Genomic DNA, 10,739 nt, shown 5'->3' with positions numbered 1-10,739 from the left:
CTCCTCCATAAAATACTAGGGATAACAATATCTACTCCAGAGTGTGAAGGGGTGAAACTGTGTAAAACGTACCGTGCAGTACCTGGCACATAGTAAACCTCATTAAATGTGTTTTTTTTTTTTTTTTTTTTTAATGCTGGTGTTTGAAATCTGGAGCTTCCCACATGCTAAGCGCGTGAGGATCACTGAGTTAAGTATACCCTCAGCCAATATTTCTCTTTGCCTTTATGTTTTCCTTTGGGCGTCTCTATTTCCACACGGCTTTTCTTCTATTTCCTTTCCCCAATGAGAAGAATAATTTTTAAAGGCCATTGTTTCCCGAGTAAAAGAGACGATAACTTTGAAGGTATAAAGCAGTGAAAAGGGATGGAGATCATGAGGGACACGAAGATGGTAAGAGACTGGGAGTAAGAACAACGCTTGTGATGGAGCGTTAAGAGTAGGTGGGACTAGATGGAATGGCAAAATAAGCCCCGGCCGGAGGGACCCTGTGGGTGGGACACATATATCCTGGCTGGGAGCTGGAATGGACTTGCATGGGCTGGACTCAGAAAGAGAAATGCCCGCATAAGGGAGCGAACCCGGTAATAAGGGGTGTGGCGGTGCTCGCCAGGGTGAGGGAAGCGGGACCCAGACCCGCAGTGTGATAAGAGGCGGGGCCAAAGTTAGGGGCCTGTGGTGGGTGGAGCCGAGGCTGCTCGGGAGCGAAATGGGCGTGGTCGTGGCGGCGTGGCCCAGGGCAGGGACCCACGGAAGGCGGCCTCAGTCCGCTGTGGCGAGGGTAGATGGGCGGGGAGGCGAGATGGGCGGAGAAAAGGCCCGGCCCTGCGGAGGAGTTACACTGGGCGGTGCGGGGGACAAGAAGGGGCCGGAAGGGGGTGGCCGCCGGCTGGGCCCCGCCCGGGGGCCGCCTCCCTGCGGGTTCCGTTGGCCGTGGCTGTAGCTAAGGCTGTGGCGGCAGTGGCCGCGGGGCGGGCGTAAGATGGCGTCTGCGACGGCGGGAGCCTGGGCCTGCTTGTGGGGCTGGCTGTGGAGTGAACGCTTCTGGCTGCCTCAGAACGTGAGCTGGGCTGACCTGGAGGGCCCGGGAGACGGCTACGGCTACCCGCGCGCCGACACATCCCTCTCGGTGTTCCCGCTGGCGGCGGGGCGTCTTCTCCGTGAGGCTGCTCTTCGAGCGGTGAGAGCCCGAAGCGCGGAGGGCCGGGGGCGGCCCGGGGGGCGGCCCGGGGCGCGCAGGCCCGGGAAGCCGCGGGGCCAAAGACCGAGGGCCGGAAGCAGAACTGAAGAGAAAGCCCGGAAGCTGGAGGAACCTGGGCCGCGGCGGAGATGCTCGGAGCTTGGCTGAGGTGGTCGTGGAGCCTGAGTTGAGATCGGGAGTGTGGGGCGTGGGCAAGTGAAAGAGTGAGGGTTGAGGGGAACGCTGTGCCCCTGCAAGTTTAGATCCCAGCGGTTTCTGGGGGATCTTGTAGGCCGCCTCTCGACCTCCCATCGCTCCTACAGACGAGGAAACAGGTTGAGTGTGAGTCCGGCAGAGACCCTGACACGGGTAACTGGAAGTGACTTGGAGAGCCGGAGCTCGTTGGGGCGGTGGACGCTGAGGGTCACCGCAAGCACCAGACGTTCCATGAGAATCTCAAAATTTGTGAGGGCACTTTAGCTTCTAAGTTGAGGAAAACAGGATTAGTTAGGCCCCAAGCCCTGATTTGTCAGCTCATGGACGTATTGTTTGTTGGTATGATAGAAGAAATCTAGTTGGGATAGGGTGTGGTGAAGCCCCAGGCTTCCAGAGTACGGGAAGGTGTCAGATGAGCTGCAGAACGGTCCTTGGAGGCCTGAGATGGAAGGAGGAGTGGTCAGTCGTCTTGAAGGGATGGGAGCCATAGGGTTTATTAGAAGACATCTGTTGAGCCAGCTTCTAAGTGAGGTTAGAGAAATCACAACGTAGTTTGTCGAACCATGTGCTCTTGATAAACGTGATTTCACCTTTTGAGTGGTAGATTATATCTTTAGTGTAAAATGAAGATATTCACTGAGGATTTGATGTGGTGATTTTATAATGTGGATTTATAGCTGTTTGTGATTTTGATCAAACCTTTTTAGACTCTAGGAAAGAAGACGACTTTCTGCATAGGTGTCAGGTAATGAGGTTACACTTTGACGTCTTCTGTCCGTTTTACCTTTATCTACAGCAGAAATGATTAATGCAAGAATGCCCTTTCTAGGATGGGAATATGTTTCAGACCCAACAATCTGTTACTCTTTGAAAGGTTAATATCTGTTTTTTTTTTTTATTACTACTTTAATTTGCCTATTTCTGACGCAAAAATAATTTTTGAAATTTACTTATGTGTAGTCAGTCTCTTTATTCATATTGTCTTCTATCATCAAAATGCTCTACCAGATAGATGTTCAAGTGCAAAATATTGATGCTTTTTAGCTGAAACAAATGAAACCCAAAGATCTAAACGCCTGTTTAGATCCTCAGAACCTTATGTTGCAGTTTTTTTATGAGTATAGACATTGTATCGTTTTTATGGGGCAGAGACACAAACCATTTGTCTCTCTTAGGAGTAAACTAGATCCAGGTATTCTTTCCTTAATATCTGTATAGGGGGGCTAAAAAAAAAAAGAAAAGAAAAGAAAAGAAATGCACTCACTATAAAGGAAAATACAGAATTCAAGACAGGAAAGTAAAGTTCATTGTCATCAGAAAAGATTATGTACTTTTCATATACATGTGGTAATTTCCCTATATTAGTAGTAAAATAGCTTGTTGCTTATAAACGCCCCGTTTATAAATTTATGTATCTCTTGAGATTCCAAAGGGTTCCGGCAGATGGTTGAAGACCATATATCCCCTGGCAGAGCTGCTGAGAAGGATCTTTTTTCTGTGGGAATTCTATCTGAATGTTTCTATGGTGCTCCAGTGTCAGGGGAGTACAGGTAGATAGGAATACAGAACTGAAAGCAGTCTAGCATATTTCTTGGCTAATAAGGACAGGCACCTTGTTCATGTTTCTTCTTAAGAAAGTTTAACCCCAGAAACAGTATTGCTATTTTGGTTCCCTATAAGACCCCCTACCTAAGTTAATAATTACAACTGACTGATGAGTTAATATGTACTGGTCTTCCATACAGGTCATAGAAACCATTCTTATGAGTGTAATTTTAAAAACCTACCCAAAATACTAGAAAAATTCGTCTTTTCTACTTTTTCTTATTTCTCAAATCCCTACCTACTTAGTTTCTAGAAGTAATAATTTCATGTAATAATCATAAACTGCTACAGTTTACAGACTGCCAACTAAGTCTTAGAAATATTTTACAGCTGTCAAGTGTCACATGCCTGTAATCCCAGATAATTGCAAAACTAAGGCAGGGCGATTGTAAATTTAAGGCCAATCTGGGCAATTTATTTAGTGAGATCTGTCTTAAAACTTTAAGAAGGGCTGAGGTATTAGCTCAGTGGTAGAGCATTTGCCTAGCATGTGTGAGGCCCTAGGTTCAATCCCTAGTGCTGCATAAATAAAGAGAAAGAAAGAAAGATAACATACAATTTTTCAGATTGCATACTCACCTCGAACCAGGATTCAGGTCATTTTCCCCAGCTCAGTGTTCTCTACACTTTATAATTTTCTATCTTTTCTGATTCCTTAAACCCTCTTTCAGGTGTTAAGATTTAACCTGCTGTTCCTATTGAGTCTTACACTGTCCCCCTTGATAATTGATCTCTATTTGTATTGTTTTAGGACTCTCTCAAAGAATATAGAATTTATGATTAGTTCTTACTTTCTCTTCCTTCTCATGAACCACACTGAGCCTTTATTATGTTTCCATATTCCCTAGAGAACTTCAACCTTGTCTGATAGGGATGACCTGAAAAGCCATCTGACCAAAAATAAACTTGTGTCTAGCTATTTGTTTTGCTGAAGAACTATAAGAGGTGGGAATGGGGTATAGCTCAGTGGTGGAATGCCTTGTCTAACGTGTGAGGCCCTATGTTCCATCTCCAGCACTGGAACAAAAATGAAACAAAGAACTACCGCAGCATTTATTACCTACCATAAAAGATAGATTTTCCTTTGTGGACCTCTGTTGACTGGTTGCATTGTGGTAGTCTGTATCATATACAGTGCCTCAGATGTAGTACATGATCACTAACTACTTACTGAATGATTGAAAGGTTCGGTTCATCAGATGCCCAGAGAAGTAACCTATAATCTAGATGGTTGTTTCATTGAGAGAGGTGAGATTATAATTCTTTGTCTCTGTGGTTAAATTTTCAATATGCATACCATGTTTGCATATTGTGTACTTTTCTACATCTCTATGTTTCCTTTTCCTCCTCATACACATATCGATGCTACCCCATTTCTTGTCACAAAAGAAACAAGAAACTCTTCCACTTTTAGGTTCCTTTAATATTATATTGCTAATTGAAATCTTAGGGAAAAAGTGATCCAAGTAGATTTGTTGGGGTTGACTTAAAATGTTTTCTTTGTTTTGTGTTTGTGGTACTGGGGATCAACCCAGGGTCTTGCACATGCTAGACTAGCACTGTATCACTGATCTACATTTCATCCCTTTTATTTATTTTAAGATAGGATCTCCCGAAATTGACTAGCCTGACCCTGAATTTGAGATCCTTTGACTTCAGCCTCCTGAGTAACTGGGATTACAGGTCTGCACCACCATGCCTCCCTTAAACTAAATCATAAACTGTTTGAAACTAATAGTCAGTTCCTTGAGCACTTGGTCCTTGGGATCAAGTAGGATGATAATATTGATACCATCAGATCTATATTGTCTCATTTATTTTGAATATATTATTGGAATAGGAGCTTTATGTTGCCAGAATAAAGTTAATTTAAACTATATTGTAGATGTATAATCTCACTGCTGCTTATTTTTGTTTGTTCATTTGTTGTTCTTTTGGTATCCGGTTGAACCCAGGGTGCTTAATCACTGGGCCATATCCCCAGCCCTTTTTATTTTATTTTGACTGGGGATCTCACTAAGTTGCTTAGGCCCTCACTAAAATTGCTGAGGCTCACTTTGAATCTGTGATCCCCTTTCTCAGCCTCCCAAGCTGCTGGGATTACAGGAATGCTCCTGCACCTGGTATGCTGCTGCTTATTTGTTACTCCACTTCTATCTTCTCTCCTCAAGGCATGTCACTGGGGTGTCTAAATAACCTCAATACCATTTTCTGTAACTAGGGACTAAACAGGGTTATTTTTTGTCCTGTCATGTAACTGACAACAAGAGTAGTGACTTATTTTCTCATGAAGGTTTTTTTTTTCCAGGGGGTAGAGGTATGTGCTAGGGAGTTAGCCCAGGGGCGCTCAACTCCTGAGCCACATCCCCAGCCCTTTTTATTTTTTATTTGAGACATGGTCTCCCTAAGTTGTTTAGGACCTTGCTAAGTTGCTGGTCTGTTCTTGAACTTGAAACCCTCCTGCCTCAGCCTCCTGAGTTGCTGGGATTGCAGGCTTGTGTCACATCTTCTGGCTTCTGCATGTTTCTTAACCACTCATTTCATCTTCCTATTGTAAGCCTTGCTTCCTCTGCTGCCTACTGCCTCTCCACCTCCCACTTTTCTCCCCACTTCTGCTCCGTGGAGGAAGAACTTATTTTCCTCTTCCTGATAGGATTGCTCCTTCCTCACAGATTTGTATCTTGCCACACGTTGTGACCCAGTATTAGTAGGTCCTTCAGACAGAAGAGAGGCTTTGGGAAGAATGGTCATAGCTACTGACTTGATTGTAAGGGACATAGACACAACCCATTCCACCACTGCATTCCTAAAGGTAATCCTTTGGACATTAATGAATTGTAAATCACAGAATTAAATGAGATTTGCAGATCCAGCAGAGCAAAATTGGAAAAGATGGCCACATGGACCTGCTTTTATCTAAGAGCTCACCTCTTAATAAGTTCCAGATGGTCAGAAGCTTCTGTGTCCCTCCTCTCTGGGAAAAAAATTTTCCCAGCCCTTTCTGCACAGTGGGTGTTGATGCTCTGTAGACAACTCAGTACCTTCATGCCTGAGATGAGGTTCCTGACATCCCTAGAGACAATGTATTTGTCACTGAAAAGAAACATGTCAGATATTTTTGCCTTTGCCACTTCCTAATTCAGAAAACCGGGGTCTTCTAGATAAGTAAAGAAGAGATTAATAAAGGGAAGGCAGAAGTGAAATCTGTACTTTCCTTAGAAAGTAAGAAGGGGGAGGTATACCTATTTTGACTTCCTCTCCAGACGTATTTTCAAAGCCAACTTCTAAAGAATCCACTGGGTTGTAACCTCTTTGTACTGTAATGTCTTTCTGTTTTATCTTTAGGAAATTTAATTGAGTTGTTACTGCAAAAGGAGTTAATGATAACCATTTCTAACTTAAAACAATGGAAAAACTGAAGCAAAGAATAATTCCTTCTGAATTACCTTGAATTACACTGTCCAGCACAGTAACCACTAGTTACATATGGCTCCTGGAGATTTCAAATGTGACAAGTCAGAATTGAAATGTGTTTTATATATTGGATTTCAAAAGCAAAAGAATGTAAACTATCTAATTTTTACAGGTTTACATATTGACACGATAGTGTTTTGGATATATTAGATTAAATAAAATATATTATCAGAATTAATTTTACTTGTTTCTTTTTTACTTTTATAAAATGTGACTACTGGAAAATTTTACATTGCTGGGCATGACGGCATATGCCTATAATCCTAGCTAGAAGTTTGAGGCCAGCCTGGGCAACTTAGCAAGACCCTATCTCAGAAATTATTTCTTGATTGATTTAAATAACCAGTTGTTCTGTTTTGAGTAATATTGGTAGTGACTTCTAACCAACCATTGCTGTTCATTTTTCTTTTTCAGTGCATATCTTCTCAGTAATTAATGGGTTTGTTGGTTTGTTTGTTTGTTTATTGCAGTACTAGGGATTGAACCTGGGACCTTGCATATGCTATGCAGGTACTCTGTCACTCAGCCACATCCCCAGCCCTCTTCTCAGTAATTAATGATCAGTAAACAAATTTTTCAAGTACTTAAATGTACATAGGGAACTGCATAGCCCTGCTAAGTCAATGAAAATAATCACCCTCTGTTGTATCTCTTTTGTAAAATACAGGATTTCTTAAAAAGGGTATTCCTTGTAGACTAACTTTTGGATAATGTCTGTATTAGAAATGTCAATCATAGGCACAGAGGGTCTCAAACTATGTCATTGTTGCGGTGGTGTTTAATTCTTTTAGGGAAATCTCTGATTATAGACTGAAGTTAGTTAGCTTGAATTTCTACTGATTCTCCAGAATCAGTGGCCTTCTACATTTGATAAACATAGCTGGTAGGTTATCTGATGACCCAGAAGGACAAAGCCGAGTTTTAATTTCATCCGTTAGGTAGCACATTTCCTTGAAATACTTCATCTTTTAGTTGAGAATTAATTTTTGCCCATTTGTTTGTCTCTTCATTCTTCAATTCATTGTATAACAGATATCAAACTTTGTGCTTAAGGATCAAAAGGTGAAAAGTCATGGTTTATACCCTCAAGAAGAGAGCCAAAAAAATCCATGGTTAAAATATAGTGTAATAAGTGTAGGCTCAAGATGATATGGGAGTTTGGAAAAAGTGGATTCAGTTCTTTTAAACAGTTGCTAAGTACAGGCTTAGTGTCTTACTGACAGTTATTTGTTAGACTATAAAGGATAGTAAAATGTCTTCAGAAATAGTTTTTGTTACCCAATCTATTCATTTGGCTCTTCTGTGTGCAGGTGCATGTGTGTATGTGTGGATTCAATTTTAAGGAAATGCATTAAGTTGCATAATCAGCCATTTAAAATGGTAAATGTGTTTAATGAAAGGAATGAATGTGTTTTTCTATTACTTTGGCACTTTATCTTTGTGTGTATGTGGTACTGGGGATTGAATCTAGGGTTTTCTGTGTCTTAGGCAAGCACTATCTGCTGAGCTACATCTGCAACCCATTTTTTTTCTTTTATTTGAGACAGGGTCTCATAAAAGTTGCCTGGGCTGGCCTCAAACTTGCTTTCCTTGCTTCAGCCTCCGGAGTAGCTGGATTACAGGTGTGTGCCACTGCACCAGACTAATGTTCTTTTCAATAGAAGTCTTCCTGTATACTAGAATGATTGGATTTAATTTATAAACATTCCTTGAGAAAACACATCTATTACTGTAGATCCTTTTGCTTCTATCTAGATAGTCTTAACTGTTTCTGGTATTATTATTATTATTATTATTATTATTATTTACAGTGCTAGGGATTAAACACAGGATCTCATGCACATGTGAAGCAAGTGCGTAGCACTGAGCTACACTCCCAGTCCCTGTTATTTTTTATCTTATCTATTAAGATTCCTTAAGGGCTGGGGTTGTAGCTTAGTTGTGGAGTGCTTGCCTTGCACATGTGAGGCACTGGGTTCAATCCTCAGCACCACATATAAATAATAAATAAATTAAATAGAGGTATTGTGACCATCTACAACTAAAAAACAAAACAAAACAAAACGATTCCCTTAAGCTGGGTATAGTAGCACATGCCTATAATCCAGCTACTTGGGAGACCACCGCAGGATCACAAGTTCAAGGCCAACCGCAAAAAATTAAAAGGGCTAGGAATGGGGATGTAGAACACACCCCTGGGTTCAGTTCCTAGTACCACAAAAGGAAAGAAAGGAAGATAGATAGTTTTCCAAAGGAAGAATATTTAGTGAGAACAACACTATAAATCTTTTTAATGTCTGATTTAATAGAAGACAGTGGATTCTCCTCACTGGTTTCTGTATTCTATCTTTTTTAGAATGTTGTTTTTATTGAAGTAGATGAATAAAAGCTTGGTTTACCCAGATATATTATTGAAAGGGGGGAAGAATTTTAATTGCCATTTCAAATAATTTTGATGTTTTTCTTTGATACTACACCAAATCTTAAATAGTAGGGTTTGTTTGTTGTTGTTTTGAGGCTGTTTTTGTGGTACAGAGAATTGAATCCAAAACCTCATGCCTGCTAGTCTTGTGCTCTACCACTGAGCTACATCCCCAGCCCTTTTATTTTGAGACAGGGATTCTAAATTGCCCAAGTTGGAACCCAAATGCAGTCATTCTGCCTCAGCCTCCCAAGTAGCTGGGGATTACACGTGAGTGCTAAGGAGCCTGACAGTAGTTGTTTCTTAAAGGTTGGTTGCAGTGTGGGATCTGAAATCTTATCAATGAGCTATTCAGGTTCTTAGCTTAAAATCTTTTGGTCTTTATTATGGTTTTTTTTTTTTTTTTTTTTTTTTTTAATCCTTCAGTAAAAAGACAAGGCACAAAAGAGGATACAGTTATATTCATTGACAAAAGAATGTTATATTAAATAAAATCTGTACAAAATCTATTTTATAGAGACCCTAAACAAGAATTCCACATGTCCATGTGAGAATGTTCAACCTATAAAACATTAGAGAAATTAATATTAGAATCTAAACTAGGGCAAAACCTGCAGAGGAGCAAATGTTGCATAAACCTCATGATACTGAGTATTGCAGGGACACTGACCAGCAAGGGCACAGCGCACAACCCCTTAGAGAGCTCATGGGCAGCATTGACTGATGGAAAAGCACCTGGGAACTGCAACTCCATTCCTACACTGGAAATCCACAGACATGTTCCCATGTAACCCAGATGGCGAGGTGGGGACGTTTGTAGCAGAGTCCACTCAGTGAGAACAGCAAATGCCCACCTCCATTCAGCATGCTGGAGAGACCATGTGTTCAGTAGGCCTAAAGTAGCCAGCACAAGGACCTGCTGCTTCCTCTAAGGCCCCACAGGACCTGCAGAACTGGCAGCCACAGAACCCTTGTATATTCAGTAATGTCCTGGGCCTCATTTGTCTTTGTTTGCAATGCCACCTCCCTCTGGGTTTGCATATGTCATGGCAGAGACCAAGGGCTCCTGGAAGGGACCTAGGAATGAGAGGAGCTCCCGAAGTATGGAATAATGCAGTGTCGGGTGAGAGGTCCAGGATGTAGTGGCCCTGAGGCCAGGCTGCAGCTGTGGTTGCTGGGAGACCCTCCTGGGCACCCAGGGCTCACCAAGGTGTGATGTGGCTGGAGAAGGCAGTATTTGCTGCTGAGAAGATACCCAAGGGCTTGGTTTGAGGGAGGCTGCAGAAACCTAGGGCCACTGGGAACATCAGATCAGGGTTAGCAGGGGCAGGGATCTGGCCAGGGATTGTGCAGTAGCTGCCCCAGGGCCATACAGCCCAGGTAAAAAGAGTGTTCTGATTGTAGAAGTTGCTGTCAAGATGATTTAGCCCAGCGATTCTTCAACCAGACCTGAACGTGGTGCTCCTTCAGTTTGAGCCTTTCAGCTGGGCCATCTGATCCTGGTAGGTCAGATACTTGTTCCTCTGAAACTGTTTTTCCACTTGGCACCGCTGTTCCTTATATACAGTGAGCTCCTGCCACTGACTCCTTAGAAGACCTGGGAGTACTAGGGGCACTGAGAAGTCTGGGAGAACTAGATGTACTTGGAGGCCTTGGGGCACTGATGAGCCTGAGGCCCCTGGGGGAAGTGGGGAGCCCAGTAAATCACTAGGTTCTTCTATCCTAGATCCTGTTCTGTTCCTGCACATGAGATGCTATATTATATTTTGAATGGACATGATAGATGGGTCGTTTTGAAAATACTGGTTCAGGCTGGCACTGTGGCACACCTGTAATCCCAGT

At 42.4% G+C, this 10,739-nt stretch overlaps 1 protein-coding gene across 1 annotated transcript in view; it reads left to right on the top strand.

The window, feature by feature from the left end:
- The first annotated feature begins 807 nt into the window (after positions 1–807).
- Cers5 (ceramide synthase 5) overlaps positions 808–10,739 on the top strand; it is a 30,451-nt gene continuing 20,519 nt past the window's right edge. Inside the window, 2 exon segments of the mRNA XM_047549858.1 lie at positions 808–1,147; positions 1,149–1,180. Of these exon segments, the coding sequence (XP_047405814.1) occupies positions 983–1,147; positions 1,149–1,180 (197 nt within the window). The 5' untranslated portion in view covers positions 808–982.

This window comes from Sciurus carolinensis, chromosome 4 (genome assembly GCF_902686445.1).
Source record: "Sciurus carolinensis chromosome 4, mSciCar1.2, whole genome shotgun sequence".
In the NCBI taxonomy this organism is placed as follows: domain Eukaryota; kingdom Metazoa; phylum Chordata; class Mammalia; order Rodentia; family Sciuridae; genus Sciurus; species Sciurus carolinensis.
The sequence above is the reverse complement of the archived record's forward strand: the minus strand, read 5'-3'. Positions and strand labels throughout refer to the sequence as shown.